This window comes from Furipterus horrens, unplaced genomic scaffold (genome assembly GCF_987537825.1).
Source record: "Furipterus horrens unplaced genomic scaffold, mFurHor1.1.pri manual_scaffold_7, whole genome shotgun sequence".
In the NCBI taxonomy this organism is placed as follows: domain Eukaryota; kingdom Metazoa; phylum Chordata; class Mammalia; order Chiroptera; family Furipteridae; genus Furipterus; species Furipterus horrens.
This window is the reverse complement of record NW_028327177.1, coordinates 47,977,263-47,995,498: the sequence shown is the minus strand read 5'-3', so window position 1 is coordinate 47,995,498 and position 18,236 is coordinate 47,977,263. Positions and strand designations below refer to the sequence as shown.

At 40.2% G+C, this 18,236-nt stretch overlaps 1 protein-coding gene across 3 annotated transcripts in view; it reads left to right on the top strand.

The window, feature by feature from the left end:
* LYN (LYN proto-oncogene, Src family tyrosine kinase) overlaps positions 1-17,973 on the top strand; it is a 135,566-nt gene extending 117,593 nt beyond the window's left edge. For all 3 annotated transcript variants that reach the window (XM_090283680.1, XM_090283678.1, XM_090283679.1), the window contains 3 exons: positions 3,650-3,803; positions 8,092-8,223; positions 16,554-17,973. In XM_090283680.1, coding sequence (XP_090139806.1) covers positions 3,650-3,803; positions 8,092-8,223; positions 16,554-16,756 — 489 coding nt within the window. In that variant the 3' untranslated portion in view covers positions 16,757-17,973. The remainder of the gene's footprint in view (positions 1-3,649; positions 3,804-8,091; positions 8,224-16,553) is intronic.
* The last annotated feature ends 263 nt before the right edge of the window (positions 17,974-18,236 follow it).

The window sequence follows — 18,236 nt, the reverse complement described above, 5'->3', positions numbered from 1 at the left end:
AACGTTTGTAGGTACCACCTGAGATGGATATCCTGATGGATAAACTTTTCTGAGGGGTGAAATTTGGGCTTAACAACCAATGAATTCTGAGAGGAACCTTCAAAAGATTTTTCTCTCTTCTCAGTAAAAGACTATTCTCTTGATTTAAAAATTAGAGTTCCTGGAGCATCTAGTTATCCACTCAATAATGAGCTACTTGCTGATGTGACATTCTGGAATGTGGTGTTGAGAGCCTGGATATCAAGTCAGACACACCTGATGTCCCTCTGGTTCCCTCCTTCACTCTGTGGCTCTCAGTAGGTTCTAAGCTTTGTTTGCATCTGTACAATGGAAATAAAACTTAACCTGGTAGATTTGTTATTCAGGTAAAACATGAATTGGTTGTAAAGAATTTAATACAGTGACTATTACATAAGTGCTCAGTTAGTAGTGGGAGACATAGTGGTTATTAATGCCTATCTATCTACTTCCCTACCTGTAAATAATCTGCCTGCCTATCATTATCCTCATAGTAAAATATCTATGGGCACAAAACAGTATCCTTAATCTCAGATTCTTTCCTCACCAGTCCTGAGCGACTCCATATGGCTACCTCATGACTCAACCTTTCTGAGCTATGGGATAACAAGAAGGGGGAGGTGAGCACTCCCCTCTCTGGGGTCCTTATGGACAGCTGAGCTTTGGAGTGAGGCCTTTATGGGACAGCTATGTCTGCAGTGCTGACAATTGTTAGACTACGTGGTCTGGGGGAGGGAGAAGGTATTCCAAGAGAAGTTGGTCTTGGATTCTATTAGCCAGAGTGGTCTCTGATTTTTGTTACAGAATAGAGCCAGATACACTTTAGCCAAAGTAAATACAACCAAAAAAAAAAAAAAGGTTAAGGTTCAAAAAATAGGAAGAAACCAAGAAAGAATAATACATAGAGACCAGGGAAAGAATAACTTTTATATACAAATAGAGCTGTAGTCTTTTATGACCTCAAAAGCAAGTCATATATGAAAGCTTTTATTTTGTTCCCATGTTGTTATTTGTTCAATTTGGCGAATGCTAGTGTTTTTAATCTTGGTCTTGGTGAATACTGTTATTATTGTTTGGAATATGAGCTCCTTAATGCACGCTGACATGGAAAAGAAAGCCAAAAGAAACTGGGCTTGTTGCAAGTCTGTTGTTATTTCAAAGAATCATTTTTTTAAATGCAGATTTGTGTAAATGCAGAAGTAGGTGTGATTGAAACCTTACCCACAAGTTCCCTGAATGCTTTTTTAACAAGCTGATCATCCAAATCTATCACCAAGAACAGGAGAGATGTGGGTCCTTGGTGCCATGTCTTGCAGGCTCTTTCCAGGCCACTACTAGCCCATGTCTGTGAGTCAGTCAGCGTCCTTAGAGGAGAGTGTTCAGCACAGGTTCCTGGTAGGTACTGTCAACTGCAGCCTGAAATTGGGACTGCAGCCAACTTTGGCTCAATTGGGTTCCTGGTCCACTTTCTAAGCAATTATTGAAATGTTACCTAAATGTCCAGGAACAGGAATGTTTATACCCTGCACCTTCTCTAGCAGGTTTACATTACTGCCATGATCACAGAACGGTAAACAGGTGAGGAGCAGGAAGCGCTGGGACCACACATCAAATGAGCAGAATCAGGCCAGGCTTCTCAAAGGAAGTCACCACCCAGCTGAGACCTACAGAGTTAATTCTCCAGGCAAAAGGGGCAGTGTGTGGATATGCCAAGCAGAGGCAGGTGTGGAAGCCAGGATACAGGAGAGGACATGGTCACTGTGAGGTGGCGGGAAGGCTCAGCAGGGGCCTGGCTGTACAGGACCCTGGCAGTTGAATTAAGAAGTTTGGATCTGGTTAGACTTGCACAATGGATCAAAGTATTCCCTTTGAGGGATGCGGTGGCCCAAACCATTATGGAAGAGGAGGCTGCCCCAGCTGTGCAGGCCATGTCTAGACTCCGAGTTCACCTTGCAGGCTTCACTTAGCCTGGTCTCCTCCACTTTTTTATGCACTGCCCAAGTGCCACCCGCGTTGTTCTTGGTTATAGAACTGTGTTATTAAGTTGTCATTTTTACTTTCTGATTTATGATTTTCTCTGTTCAGCACAATATTCCGGTGTTGATCAGACTCGAACTGCTGGGCTGGCAGGACTTTGAGACTAACCTAATGCACACCAATTATATAAGTGACCTTGTGGCCACAAAAATATATACTCTGCCAAATTCCCGCAGCTGTGTGCCAACGACATGGTATTCTGTTAGTATTAAAAACCCAGCTTACTTTCCAAAGAACTTTCTTTGCTTGAGAAGGCATTTGGTGAGACGGTTGAAAGTTCTAATAGATACCAGTGAGAACAGAAAAAACATAGGGTGCAGTTTCTGTCCTGAAGGTGTTTACTGTTTGGATGGCATGACAACTATAAGCACATTAAACAACATTAGAACAATGACAAAGCTATGATCAGTAGCTGCAAATGGTTTCTGTACAAATTGTGGGCAGGTGTAGAGTGAAGAGAAATTACTCAAGAGGAATTAAGAGAAGGCCCCCTGAGCAGAAGGTGAGCTGAGGGATTGGCCAATAGTGAGGAAAGGTGTTTCAGGAGGAGGTCAAGGAGAAGCATACCAAGTGGTAAGGGGCTAACCCTTTGCTAAGCAACATGGCCTGGCTGAACCCGGGGTTTGAACTGAGTCATAAGGAGGGAAGTTGTTGCAGATGAGTGGGGATAGTCAGGTCCTCCCAGCTGTGCCACCTGGAAATCAAGGTAGTATTTAGCAGAATACATTCATTCCTGTGACATAATCCTGATTAGAGTTTCCCTCTAACTGCTCACCAGATACAGCTACTTGGTCCTCTCCTTTTCCTTCCTCCTTCCTTCCTTCCTTCCTTCCTTCCTTCCTTCTTCCTTCCTTCCTTCCTTCCTTCCTTCCTTCCTTCCTTTCTTCCTTTATTCCCTCCCTCCTTCCTTTCCTTCCTTCCTTCCCTCCCTCCTTACCTTTTTTCCTTCCTTTCTTTTAGATACTTATCTTTATATTCTGGTACTGTTTTCCTTGAAATCCTGATTTTCTAGTAAGTACTGAATAGTAGTTTCACCTCCCTTATTTTATTATTTTGTTTAAATCTTTAATTCTTTCCTGACATCATGATTAGCTGTTACAGTGAATCTTTCTGGTCCTCCTAGAAGGTCTCTGCAGAGAGAACTGGGAGAACCGGTTCCGTGGGCTGTTGATTAAGCTAGGATGCTGCTGACCAAGGACATTCTGTTCTTGATGCCCTAATAACTTATTTGTATTAGCATGTCACTTTCTCCAGCTGTTTTCTCATTTGGAAAACTGGGATAATGACATCTGTCTATCTACCTGGAAGAATTTATTGGGGTCTTAAAAAGATTCTCCACACATTAAAAAATGTTGAGACATGTAGCTATTTAAAAGATCATGTTGAGTCATGATTACCATCTTTGAAGATTTGGGGGCAGTTATTTTAGAAAGGACTCAAAATGGTGATTGTCATTTACCTACTGTTTTTAAAACTTGAGTATCAAAAGAACATACATGAAAGCATTTCAGGAATTCATCAGGTTTTTGGTTTTCCTTGATGGCCCTCTATGATTGTCTACCCTAAATTGAAAACTAAAATCTTCTATTTTCAGATCGCAGAAGGAATGGCGTACATCGAGAGGAAGAACTACATTCACCGAGACCTGCGAGCAGCTAATGTCCTGGTCTCTGAGTCACTCATGTGCAAAATTGCCGATTTTGGCCTTGCTCGAGTGATTGAAGATAATGAGTACACAGCAAGGGAAGGTATGTTCCCCTAATGATCATTATGTATTTTATTATTATTTAGTTTTACTTTTGTCTATTTTAACAAAACAATAACAATAGTCATTTGAAAAAAAAAGAACTCATTTGTTAAAATATTCTAAATATACCATAGTTGCTATTTGTAGTTCTACTCCAATTTTTGTTTAAAAAATTACTCTCTTGATTAATCCACATTATACTTTTATAACATTTACAAATGCTATCATTTGTATTTTAGGTAAGCAAATCAAAACACAAAGAATTTGGTAAAGTCAAGATTCTTTTTTTATATTATATGTTCAAGCTTATCACCCAAATAATGAAGTACACTTTTTTTACTGTATGGAGAAAATATTTGTAACAGTAATTTTATACTCTGTATTCTGGCCTTTTGATTACAAATTAAAACATAAAAATTATTACACACATAGAAGTAAATATAATGCTACAAAAATACACTCCTTTACTTTCCCACATTTCATATTATAAATGTGAATCAAAAATGCACAGAGAGGCCCTGACTAGGTAGCTCAGTTGATCCTGTTACACCAAGGTTTTGTATTTGATCCCCAGTTGAGGCACATATAAGAAACAACCAATGAACGCATAAATCGATGCATTCAACAACAAATCTATGTTTATCTCTCTCTCTCTCTCCCCCTCCCTCTTTCTCTAAACTCAATAAATTTTTAAAAAAACTTTCATGCACAGAGAGGCGTAAATCTCCTGGTTTCTGGCATGTTGCTCCATGTCAAGCCATGTCTGGGCTGCACTGGCCTTTCTTGTTCCTGACTCATCCATGACACTTACACTGAGGATTCTGAGGGTCTCCCTCATGAAAGTTGAGTGAATATTTTTGCAGTGCTTTCTCTCTTCTGAAAGAGCCAAGCACTTTCTTGATATTCCTAAGAATTATTAAACAAGGATTATTTTACTTTTAACTACATGTGTGTTATTTCTGGAAGGTGTCCTCAGGACTTACAGAAGTGATAAACACATTGAAACATTCTTTTGCTTTGTGTAGCATTTCTTGCCTCCATCATGTTTAAGGCGGTTCTCCTCCTGCCTCAGTCCTATGTTCTTTTAGATGGGTTATTACTTATCTTTGACCTTAATTACCCTCAACAAAAAGGCAGGTGCAGGAGAACAGTTTGAGTAAAAACAGTTAAAAAAATAATGGCAAAAATGTAGTGAGCATTTGCAGCGTGGCAGGCACTATTCTAAGTGTTTTCCATACATTATCTCATTTATCTTTAACCCTGATGATGATGATGACTATTCCTATCTTTTTTTTTTTAATGAATCTTTTATTTATTTATTTTTTCTTTTATTTTTTGGTTTTTCAATTACAGTTGTCCCGTTTTTCCCCCATTGCTTCCCCCGACCCAGCCCACCCCTTTTCCCACAATCATATCCCTCCCCGTTGTCCATGTCCATGAGTCATTCATACACGTTCCTTGACTAGACCCTTCCCTTACTTATCCCCCTTCTCTCCCTCCCCCCTCCCCCCTACTGACTGCTATTCTGCTCTTTGTCCTATTTAGTTCGTTTGTTTGTGTTGTTCTTTAGTTTCCTGTATTAGGTGATATCATATGGTATTTTTCTTTCTTTGCCTGGCTTATTTCACTAAGCATAATTCTCTCTAGTTCCACTCATGTTGTTGCAAATGGCAGGAGTTCCTTCTTTCTCTCCACTACATAGTATTCCATTGTGTAAATGTACAGTTTTTTGATCCACTCATCTACAGATGGGCACTTAGGTTGTTTCCAGCACTTGGCTATTGTAAACAGGGCTGCTATGAACATAGGGGTGCATAAGTTCTTTTGAATTAGGGTTTTAGGATTTCTCGGATATAATCCTAGCAATGGAATCAGTGGTTCAAATGGCAGTTCCGTTTTTAGTTTTTTGAGGTAATTCCGTACTGTTTTCCATAGTGGCTGCACCAGTCTGCATTCCCACCAACAGTGCAGTAGGGTTACCATTCCAACACATCCTCACCAGCATTTGTTGTTTGTTGATTTGTTGATGATGGCCATTCTGACAGATGTAAAGTGTTATCTCATTGTGGTTTTTATTTGCATCTCTCTGATGGCCAATGATGTTGAGCATTTTTTCATGTGCCTATGGACCTTCTGTATGTCCTCTTCAGAGAAGTGTTTGTTCAGGTCCTTTGCCCATTTTTTAATTGGGTTGTTTGTTTTCTTGATGTTGAGTCGTATCAGCTCTTTATATATTTTGGAGATCAGTCCCCTGTCTGTGATATCATTGGCAAATATGTTTACCAATATGGTTGGTTTCCTTTTCATCTTGCTGATGTTTTCTTTTGCTGAGCAGAAACTCTTTAGTTTGATGTAGTCCCATTTGTTTTTGTTTTTCCTTTATTTCTCTTGCCTTAGGAGATGTATCCGTGAAGATACTGTTGCGTGGGATATCTGAAATTCTCATGCCTATGTTTTCCTCTAGGACTTTTATGGTGTCACGGCTTACATTTAAGTCTTTGATCCATCTTGAGTTTATTCTTGTGTGTGGTGTAAGTTGGTGGTCTAGTTTCATTTTTTTGCACATCCCTGTCCAGTTCTCCCAGCCACATTTGTTAAAGAGGCTCTTCTCACTCCATTTTATGTTTCTTCCTCCTTTATCAAAGATTAGTTGACCATAGAGGCCTGGGTTTATTTCTGGGCTCTCTATTCTGTTCCACTGATCTATATGTCTGTTCTTATGCCAGTACCAGACTGTTTTGATCACAGTGGCTTTGTAGTACGATTCCTATCTTATAATAAGGTGAGGAAACAGAGAGGTTCAGCAGCTTCTGAGGTCCCACAGTAAGTGGTAGAGCCAGATTCAAACCCAGGAGATCTAGCTTCAAAGTACATGAACTGGATGTATTCCACTGGTTTTATTGAATTTGACAAGCCTAGAGGCTTATAAAAATAACTTCTTGTGAATGAGACAGCTGACTTAATGCGGAGAGCTCAGGTTCTAGAATTAAACAGGAATGCAATTTACCTTTCACTAGTATTTACACTGTGCCAAGCATCCAGGTGAAACCACTTAACCCTGACAGCAACCTGGGAAGGTTCAGTTGTTTCCTCATTTTACAGCTGGAGGTGCCTCAAAAGACAAAGACAGGAAGTGATTTGCCTGGGTCACACCAAGCTGGAATCAACAGAACCTGTTCAAACCCTAGCTACAGCCCCACATGCCCCCCTGCACTGCTGCCCCAGGGGCAGGGAGTTTCATGCTGGAATGTGCTACAGTGAGTGCACACACACAATAGCTGCTCTGTGAAACTTTCTTCTGTCCTTTTTGTTCTTATTCTGATCTCCAATTTTGGCTAACACCACAAAAAAGTTCTAAAACAAAGACATAGTAAGGGCAAATATGTTTTAATTTTTTTTTTTTAAGTCGTTGGTGGAAACCTCTAGCCTTCCCAGGGCATAGGAGTGACAGTCTGTGCTTGAGTCCCTACCTTCCTCAAGGGGACCCTGGAGTTCCCCAGGCCAGGTTTGCTTCTCCCGTGACCTGATGGCAAGGTGTCCCTTAGCCTCCGCAGCTTCTAATGAGAAACCTAGTATCACCACCATCTCATTCTGGGCAGATCATCATCCTACCCAGTTCCTAAAAGTGTAATAATGTCTGGTTCCTTCAGATGGAAATAGAAGACTTTCAACTTTGCAGTACCATCTGAAGTTCTTTATGGGTGGTGGCTTATGAGCTTTCACCACAAGAATATACACATCAAGAGGTATTTCTATTCCATATAAACATAGTATAGGTTAATTAGAGAAAATGTGAACACTAAAGATATATATAAGGTGTGGCAAAAGTAGGTTTACAGTTTGTATGGAAAATAATACAATAATTAATAAATAATAATACAAGAATAAACTGTGTTTCACATACTCACATCTGTAGACCTATTTTTGCCCCACCCTCTATGTGCTTTAGATGCTGGTGTTGAGGGATAAATGGACAAGCTAAGAATAAATGCCTTTACATTCTGTGTCACATGTGTTTATGTTTACGATGGGCTAGTTAGGGTATCTATGGGAGGGGACACGAGAAACTTGACTTCTTAACAGGGAAATGCCCAAATGGGAAACAGAGGGAGGCAGGCAAACATTTTAAGTATAACATTTTGTATCATCTCTGTTTTGTACTGTGTGTATTACCTATTCAAGATAAATAATTATAATTCTCTCAAAAGAAGGAAATTTTGAGGATCACATGACCATGACATTTTTGTGTCAGCTCAGAGGCTCCAGTAAGACTGTGTCTTCCATCTTAGGTGCTAAATTCCCCATCAAGTGGACAGCTCCAGAAGCCATCAACTTTGGAAGTTTCACTATTAAGTCTGATGTGTGGTCCTTCGGAATTCTCCTGTATGAAATCGTCACCTATGGGAAAATTCCCTACCCAGGTACCCTTTATTGATCTACTTTCATTCAAGTGGTACATATGAGAAAAAAAGCCAAAGGCATGGGGCATTAAAAATAATAATAAGCCCATATCTAAAAGCTAACAATAAATTACCTTTTGTGCTAGAATTTGATATTGACTGTTTTTAGTGAAAAGTGTTCTAAAATATACTTAGCCACTTCTCTGCCCTCTTATTTGATTGAGTGCATATTCTTTTTCTTCACTAATTCACTCCACCACTTACTTCATGCCTAGACTGCCTGGCACCATCATGGATTTTGTGAATATTAGGATGGATTAGAGGATTAAGCACAGGTGCTCCTGCTAAGCCGTGCACCTGATGGAGAACACAGACATAGGAATGGGGATTTACAATGCTTTTTGGTTCATTCTGAAACAGAGGTTTGTATCAAGTATTTTGGAGTCCCTGCCTCTTCCAGAAGAAACTGCCTCTTTATCTGTGAAAGGTCCTTTAGATCTTTAACTGGATGTGAGAACAGCATTCAGTGTTTCCCAGTTCCTAATACCTGAAGACCTGGAGCCAGATTCTGCCAGCTCTCCCAGTTCCAGGATCTGGGATGGACAGTGCAAGGGAGGGATTTCTCCCAAACACTAAACATTCTTTTAATCTTTGGCCTTTAACACAGTTGATTGATAAGGTGAATTTAAAATTAAATATGTGATGTTTAAGTCACTCCCTCATTGAAAAAAATAACGCAGGGTGCCAGACACTCAACGTGCCCAGATGCAGCAGTCACAGCTATTATTCTGCCCTTCAGAGCTAATATTCTGGCGGGAGAGACCAATAATAATCACATAGACAGGGTGTGGATAAAGTGCACTATGGAGAGGGTGTAAAGTGGTCTAGGGCTCAGCATGGGGAGGCGGAGGGCTGCTGATTTTATACAGTGATCATGCAGGGACTCCGTGACATGACATGAGTGAGGGAGCAGTGGGGCTGAGTGTCCCACAGGGGAAACAGCCAGTGCAGAGGATCCCCAATAGGAGCAGGAGGCCACGTTGTTTGGGCCTCAGAAGCCACGGAAGAGTTTCACATTTTACTTTGCATCGGATGGAAGCCATGGAAGGCTTTGGACAAAGCAGTGATGTAGCCATCCTGCTTTTGATCACTCTCACTATTGTTTAGGGATGAGCCACAAAAAGCCAGCAGTGGGCCCCAGCTGGGAGGGGACAGCCTTTAGGTGGTGCCTGCACAGAGGGGCTGACTCTCCCTTGAAATCTCCTTTGTGCCAGCATTTTATATTCTGACTGTCACTCTGCTCTAGACACTGAAGTGAATGAATAACACTACTGTAAAATAGGGGAAATATTTCTTGATCAACCCTGATGCCTGACATTATATATCTATATCAATAATTTATATCTATATGTATCTATAGAGAAAGACTATATATTCGGATTGTATATATCTGATACCTGATCAAATAAACATATCAACTCATAAAATGATGTTGTGTGGCATGCTCCACGGTGATATACAGATGAGGCACTGAGACTCAGGGGAGTCTCTTGCTCAGAACTGTGTCATTAGCTCCTGGCAGAGTGGCCTCTAAACGTTAGGACTGTGTGTCTCCCAAGACCTCATTCTTGCCTGCTGTGCTCCATGCCTGGATTTGAAAAACTCTGTGGTGAAAAATCATAAAACATATATAAGAATCAGTAGAAAAAGGGTGAGAATCACACACACACACAAATTCAACAGAACCAACCAGAAAGCATTGACTGGTCTATTCCCCAGGTAGCTTGTCCTTTGTAAGGACTGGGATGTGATGCCTTCAGGAGTTCTGGACTGAAGACATTTCCAGTTACAAGACTTGTATGTTATGAGAGCCTCTAGCATTAGGAGACGTGAACAGTTTAAACAATCCAGTTGACTTAAACCTCAGAGAATTCGACTCACAGATAGCAAAAAACTGGTGAACATTGCCAGAACATGCCAGTTCCATCACTATTAAAACACTGCTTGAGAATATTTTCTTTATTGGGAAAAGTGCTGGATATGTTGTTAACTTTTTGAAAATCGTTTAAGGTTTCATGTCTGGCTTTGAAAAATAAAAAGGGGATAAAATTAAGGAGGCTGAGAAAAAGAAGTAAGAAAGCTACATATAAAGTAAGCACATATTTTTAGAGGAAAACAAAGACTCAAAAGGATTTAATATATCAAAATGTTACTATCCTTGGGTGATGAGATAATAGGTTATATTAATTTTCTTCTTCATACATTTTTGAAGTTTCCAATATTTTACAATTATGTTTTTATTAAATATTTTAATACTTGTCTAATATATACACATGAGAAAACCAGATAGTGTAAAACATTTCTGGCCTCATGCTTGCAGGTGCTCCTCACAGGCATCTACTGGTATTTGCTGCTCATAATTCTAATATTACTCTATTATTTCTTAAGTCAAGTTTGTTCCCTAACTTTACTTATTAAATAAGAATATGGTCACTTGGTTCTAAATTCAGGAGATACAAAGAGGTGTATGGTGAAAGGTGTGTCTTTCCCCAGCCATCATAGAACAACATTTTGGGATTATGAGAATAAATTATACAATTCTGTCAATAAAGTTACTGATTAAACTTCTAGTAGTCCTCATGAAAATTTGAGGCACTGAAGTTATTATTTTGTTTCTAATTTCTACTTAGAAGATAGAATACATTCCCAAATAGGACGTTTTGTTGAGTGACTCATGACCTAAATAAAAGTGAATAGCTAAATAAGTACAATTATCAAATTTCCTTATGTTATGAATGCTACAACACAAAACCCTTTCACCTAGAACTTTAAATAAATTCTTCCCTGAATCCACCTTCTGAAGTCACTGGGCCAAAGGCTGGTGGCTTCTGAATCCGGCCTCTCTCTAGGATCTCACTTCAGCTATGGGAGAACTCAGGTGCTCTCGTTATCCCTGAAGTTTCATGTACTTTGGTGTGGTGCTTTGTCATTTTTGTGTTATCTAGGTCTTTGTCTTGTCCTTTCTATTTAAAAACTTACAGCCATAAATTCTGGGAAATTTTCATAGATTGCTTCTTTGAAAATGTCCTTGTTTCCACTTTTGATTCTCTTTCTGAATTACTTGCTGATAAGATGGTAGACCTCCTGGAGTGATTCTCTGAGTCTTATGTCTGATCTTTCTGTCCCTGTCATTCTGTCCTTCCCTACTGCCCTCAGGCTTATCTCTCCCCTTCCTTTGATGAGATATCTCATGGGAACAAGGGTCTCTGGACCACCGGGCTTACTTGTCAGCACCTTCACAGGTCAGTATCTTCAGGGCTGTTCTCTGCAACCATTTAGCTCCTTCAGAAGAGAATCTTCCAGGCCCTGCCTGAGGGGTATGAGCCTCGCTGTCCACATTCCTGAGGCTCCTTGGGGAGGAAGCAGCAGTGTCTTTTTTTGTGTTGTTGTTATTTATTTATTATGATAAAATATACATAGAATAAAATTTACCATCTTAACCATTTTATGTGTAGAATTCAGTGGCATTAAATTAAGTACAGTCACAATGCTGAGTAACTATCACCACCTTCCATTTCCAGAACATTTCATCTTCCCAAACTGAAACTCCGTGTGAATTAAACACTAATTCTCCATTCCCCCAACCCTTCAGTCCCTGGTAAACCCGTATTTTACTTTCTGTCTCTGTGAATTTGACTACTCTAGGTACCTCCCATAAGTGAAACCATACTGTATTTTTTCTTCTGTGTCTGGCTTACTTCACTCAGCATGATGTCCTCAGGGTTCATCCATGTGTGACATGTCAGGTGTGTCTCACTTTTTCATGTTCAGCCTTTCTCCTCACTCCATATCTTCCATCCCACACTTCACCCCCACCTCCACTAGGCTGGCGTTCCTTCAGGTTCTCTAGCGTTACCAGGCAGGCTTTATAGGTGCTGTCCTCACTTATGCATGTGTGCTAACTATGTGGAGCCTCCCAGGTGCAATTGGCATGAGGACACATCTTGCCCGTCCCTTTCTCGTAGGCACTATAGTTTCATGTTCCTCCTCTTGGCCCAGACTACTTCTGGTCTGGTTGACAGGTGTCTCCCAGCTTCATAAAGACAGACTAAGGTTCTGTTTCTTATTCTCTTTTGGGGGCAATGAATTAAAGAAGAAAAAAAGGAGATGAGGCCTAAGATCTTTACTTGACTATTTTAAAAGTAAAACTATAATAATATTTACATTTGAATTTTCTAAAGAAACTAGAGGGGATCTTTGTAGCTAGGGTTTTGTTTTGCTTTGCTTTTATAAAGAGAAAGGAGGTTTGAAAATGACCGAGTTTTCTGAAGCATCAGGTCTTCCCTGGCTGTTTCTTACAAGCTCTCTGCAGCATCTCAGCGCCCCCCATGAATTAGAGCCAGGAAACTCATCCTGCTGCAAGTGCTCACCCTGAGCACAGCAGGCTCAGAAACAACAATTTGCCTTTTTGGAAGTATTATTGGGTGGGAGACTGTGGCCCTGTGGTAGCAGGTACTTCCTCCCTCTCACACACATCAAGGGCCCTTTTATCTTTAATTTTGTCATAGTTCCTGGAGCTGCTGGGCTCCCATCTCCTGTTGCAAATACCCTGTCCTTTCTAATCTCTGCTGTGCTGCGTTTTTCTGTCCTGTTCTCCTTCACCAACCTTTGGTCTTTGCAAACTCCTACCCACTCCCGATGCTGATGTTACTTCCTGCGCCCTCTCGCCCACCTCCCTGTCCTGGGGGCATCTTCCCCACCCGGCTGTGTGTCATTTGAGGACAAGTCTCTGTCATCATCATCCTTGTATCTCATAACCATAGTTTAAGTACTCAGTAAATGTTTGTTGAAAGAATGAAGGATGGACTTGAAAGTGCTTCCCTCTTAAGAGCATCAGCCAATGGGCGTTTGCTGTCTTTGACTTAACAACAGACAAATGCCCAAGTATCAGCTTTAATCTTAGACTTTAATCTAAGACTTGTTATTTAATAGACTTATTTTGTTTTTGGTTTACTTTTACATTAAAAGATAGACTCCAGATTTTCTTCCTTTTATTCTTATTAAACTAAATTCCCCAGGCAGAATCAAACATGCCTGGCCTTTTTCCTCATAGAGAAAGTTCTTCAGCATTAGGAGAACATACAAGAATGAGGAAGAAAAGTCTGCTTTGGGGTCAAGGGGCCCAGAAAGGTTTATCTTCCATGGGCACATTCTGACCTTTTATGCCATTGGGGGTGCTCCAGGAAGGAAGTGAAAGATTCCTAATCAAGTTCACAGGAGTTCCACATAGGCTGTTTCTTTCATCCTGCATATTAGTCCTCCCACCAGGATCCCAGGCCCACACCCAACCCTGTGTAGAAGTAAACACAGATTTCTTCCTAAAGTTATTTAAGTGAACTTGGCTAGTTTCAAGAACCAAAGCAATGCCAAAGCCACAAAGTTTATGGAGGCCAGAACCCCAAATAAAGAAAGTGATGCAAATCAGCCTCTTGGCTCCAAGAAATAAGAATCAAATGAAGTCTTCTAGTTAGAACATTCCAGTTGCACAAATATTTAAAGGTGGTATTTCAGAAATTGACATGATAAAAAACAATTCATCATCTAAACAACTTTCAAGAGATTTTAACAATTATAAAGTTTGCCCGAATTTTTCCATTTCAAAACCAAGGGCACTTTTCAGACAGAAACAATCATGTTTTCTTTCAGAGGTTTAAATCCAGGCAGGGCCTTTCAGTGACTGTGTCCTTAAAAGAAGAAAGGTTAAAGGCGGAGTTCAAAGGTCACTGATCATGACCCATGGTAATGTGAGAAACACAATAAAAACTGGGACACAGGACTTGAGCAGTAAATCGAGGCCTTTATTCACGAGTCTGCAGAGCCGGGCGCACCCTCACAGCCAGGAGAATGTGCGCGCCAAGTAGACAAAGATGGCTGGTTTTATAGTCTTAGCTTCCCCACCCTAAAATTGCCCTGAAAGTGATTATCTTCCCCACCCTAAAACTGCCACCCTAAAGTGATTAGTTTCCCCACCCTGAAATTGCCACCCTAAAGTGATTAGCTTCCTCTCTCTAAAGTGAGAGCGATTAGCTTCCCCGCCCTAACGCAATTAGCTCCCCCTCCCCTCTCCTTCTTCCCCGTTTCTCCATTACTGGTTACTCAGGAGTTACAATCTAACACGGTTATCTAATTGCCCCTTCTGTGGTTTGTAGATATGCCAGTGCTGTCAGCTCCCTTCTCAGAGACCCTCTTAATTACATTTGCCCTTAAGACTCTTTAATTACATTTGCCCTTTGTTACTAATGACTTTCTACTGGTTTGGAAGTCACTATGTTCTTGTTTCTTACAGTAAGAAATATACAGAAACCTACTCCATATATAAAACACATTTTCACAAATTACACCAACTTTTATATGTATAGTGCCTGCTGATCTTTTTCTTTTTTTATTCTGTTAATTATTTTTTTAAATACTGGTAGCTCCCTAAAAAAATGTTTTTGATCCCAAATGGGTGGTGACCCATAATTTGAAAAACACTGGTTAGAGAGTAAATTTAAAAGAAGGTTCTGGTCCAAAACTGGTAAATGACACTTTTCCTAAGCCTCTAGCTATATTTTGGAGTCTTTCTAATGACCATTACTAGTAAAATCTATGGCTGTGGAAAGGAAATTGGTTTTAATGAATGGAGTTCCACATATGCCTGATAGTGTATATCTTTTTTTTTTTTAATTTATTGATTTTAAAGAGAAAGAGAGGAAGATAGAGAGAGAGAAAAGCATTGATTTCTGTATTTATTGGTTGATTCTTGTGTGTGCCCTGACTGGGGGTTGAACCTACAACCTTGATGTATTGCGGTGATGCTCTAACCAACTGAGCTACCAGGCCAGGGCAGATAGAATACATATTTTGCATGAAAATATTCTGGCTCCCCTCTAGAGAAGTTCCTATCTCTGCAGAATAAGGCATACACAAAATAGGCAAAACATACAGAAGTAGGTGGGGGCTACTAAAACCACTACATTAGCTCATTTTTCTGTCCCATTTTAATAATGGAAGAAAATATTATTAAAATGAATTTTTCTTAAAACTATTTCAGTAACAAAGATCTGAAGTTCAGCTTCTGAACTACTTTGAGACATTTGACCACATTAAAGCCATCCTTCATGGTCAATCCTCTCACAGAGCTTTGTAGGAACAATAACACCTAGTTCTCTTTGGTGTTCATTTTTTAAAGATTTTATTTATTTATTTTTAGAGAGAAGGGGACAGAGAGAAAGAAAAGGAGAGAAATATCAATGTGGGGTTGCCTCTTGCACATCCCCGACTGGGTACCTGACCTGCAACTCAGGCATGTGCCCTGACTGGGAATAGAACAAGCGACCCTTTGGTTCGCAGGCCAGTACTCAATTCACTGAGCCACACCAGCCAGGGCTCCAATGGGATATTGAGGATACACACATTCCAAAGTTAGTGTGAGCTTTGACTCTAGCCTGAGCTGAGGATGGACAATTTAATGATTGGGACATAATCAGTTGGCTTAGTTGATTTAAGGATCCTGACTTCTTCAAGTAAATTTAACAATGAAAAATTGATTTTTAGAAATATTTGTATGAGATAATGTATATGCATATGATTTTGGTGATGATGTATTATAGATAGAAGCTGAAAAAAAACTACAAAAGAAATTGAGATTGAGGGTTAGGACTGGATTTGAGTAGTTTATTCACAAGGTCCTTTTGTTGTGAAAGAACTTGCTTTGTCTTCTTACCACATGTGCCTATTTCCCTCTGGCAAACTGAATGTTGTCTTGATCCCCTTCATACTGAAATTTATATCATTTAGTTGCTTGCAGGAATGTTCTCAGCCTTCATATCAGTTTCTTAGGGCATCCATAACAAAATGCCACAGACTGAGTTGCTCAAACAACAGAAATTTTGAAGGCCTGAGGTCTGAGATTAAGGTGTTTGCCAGGCTGGTTTCTCCTGATGCTTCTCCTTGGCTCAGAGACGGACATCTCATTGTGTCCTCACACAGCCTTTCCTCTGTGCACACGCATCCCTGGTCTCTTTGTGTCCTGATCTCTTGTAAGAACACCAGTCAGGTTGGGTTGGGCTCCCCCTAAAGGCCTCATTTTAATTTGATGACCTCTTTAAAAGCCTTATCTCTAAAAACAGTCACATTCTGAGGTACTGGGTACTAAGACCTCAACATATAAATTGTCAGGGGACATGATTCAGCCCATAATAGCTTCTAGAGCTTGCTTTAGAAATGGATGCAGGATGTGGGTAGCAAGACCGGTGCAATGCTTACTCCTCAGTCACGGCTGCTAAATGGTATGTGTTTTCTTGCTTTAGGGAGAACCAATGCTGATGTGATGACTGCACTGTCACAGGGCTACAGGATGCCCCGCATGGAGAACTGCCCAGAGGAGCTCTATGACATCATGAAGATGTGCTGGAAAGAAAAGGCAGAAGAGAGGCCAACGTTTGATTACCTTCAGAGTGTCCTGGATGATTTCTACACTGCCACAGAAGGCCAATATCAGCAGCAGCCTTAGAGCATAGGAAGACCTGGAGCCCTTCACAGGGATGGCTGCCTCATTAAAGAAGAAGCAATAACAACTACTGGTTTCCATGTGCCAAGATCATCTAACATCTCTGCTTCCTGAAATGAGGCTAAATTACTCAGGAAGAAACACTCTACATGCAAGAGTATCCTCTCCTCACAGGAGGATGCCCAGGGCTCTGCCCCTTGGCCTGCTCCCAGCTGGCCATCTTGCTTGGCTAGACCAACATCTGAATATAGCTTTCTGAGAAGAAAACACCTGTTCTACCCAAAATACACCCCATCTGGCCTCTTGTTTACCATTGGATGTGTGACTCAAAGGTTGAGAGGCCATTTCAATAAATCTCAAATAGTAGAACCAAACTCATTTATAAAAGTAAAATAACCAGATGCCTAACATGGCACCTCTTTCTATTTTCTCTATGCCTTGGCTTATTTGTTTAAAAAATTACTAATCCAGCCTGTTAGATTTTGCAGGTGAAGTCAGAAGCTTGAAAATATCTTTCCCAGATTTTAGTGATCGCTCCTCCCCCTGAAATCTGTTAAAACATCTCCCAGGGATGAAGCAGCTATGCTTTTCTGGTCTCTTTCCTGTAGAAGTGTCATTTGTGAGCCATGCAGAGCTGCTGTGTTAAGTTACATGGACCTCACTGACTGCTGGGCCTTGCCCAGACCTCCTGGAAAAGGGAGAAGAGCCTCAGAAACTGCTCTACCTTAAGAAGGACTATTTTTAAATGGTCCGGCTTTTCAATTCCACGATTTCCTATAACAGACTTTCATTGACAATGTAGTTTGGGAAACAATAAGATTCTAATCTCTGCAGAACCTTATAAAACATAAAAATTTTCTTTATTGCTTCAAATGATTTGAACATTATTTTAATGATCAAATATTAATTTTAGTTGTACTCAAAGTAAAAATGCCATATTTGGGGGCTATTTTGTGATTCAGCAATCTTTTCTAAATGATGTAAGATGTGTGTGAGTATTTATATAGGATAGAAAGGAAAATAAGCAACTGAGGAGGCTCTGATGGGCCATTGTAGCAAAGAATACAGGAGATTTTGTTTACTAAATTTTTCTTACTACTGTAAGCTCTGAATGGAAAGTGCTATATCATGTTTCACTTATGCTGTCATGTATATACCTAATATTTCTATTTTTTGATTTTATTTTAATACACCTGGTCCAATAACATCTCAAATTTTTACTTGTGTTTAACATTTCAACTATTGTCAACATAAAAATGAATACCAATTGGGGGGAAATGAGAGGTGATTCCATATGGTTACATGGTTTTAAAGACTTGTACAAGTTCTGCCTCTATCCTTTGAGCATTTTCAGATTGGAGAACTGAGTTGATGGCCTAGATGCCTGAACATTTTTCTATGGGGCCAAATAGGATTTGTTTTCAAGTAGGCTTAGCAGCTACCATTACAGTCTCACTTAGTATGTGTCGGATAGGTATCAGGT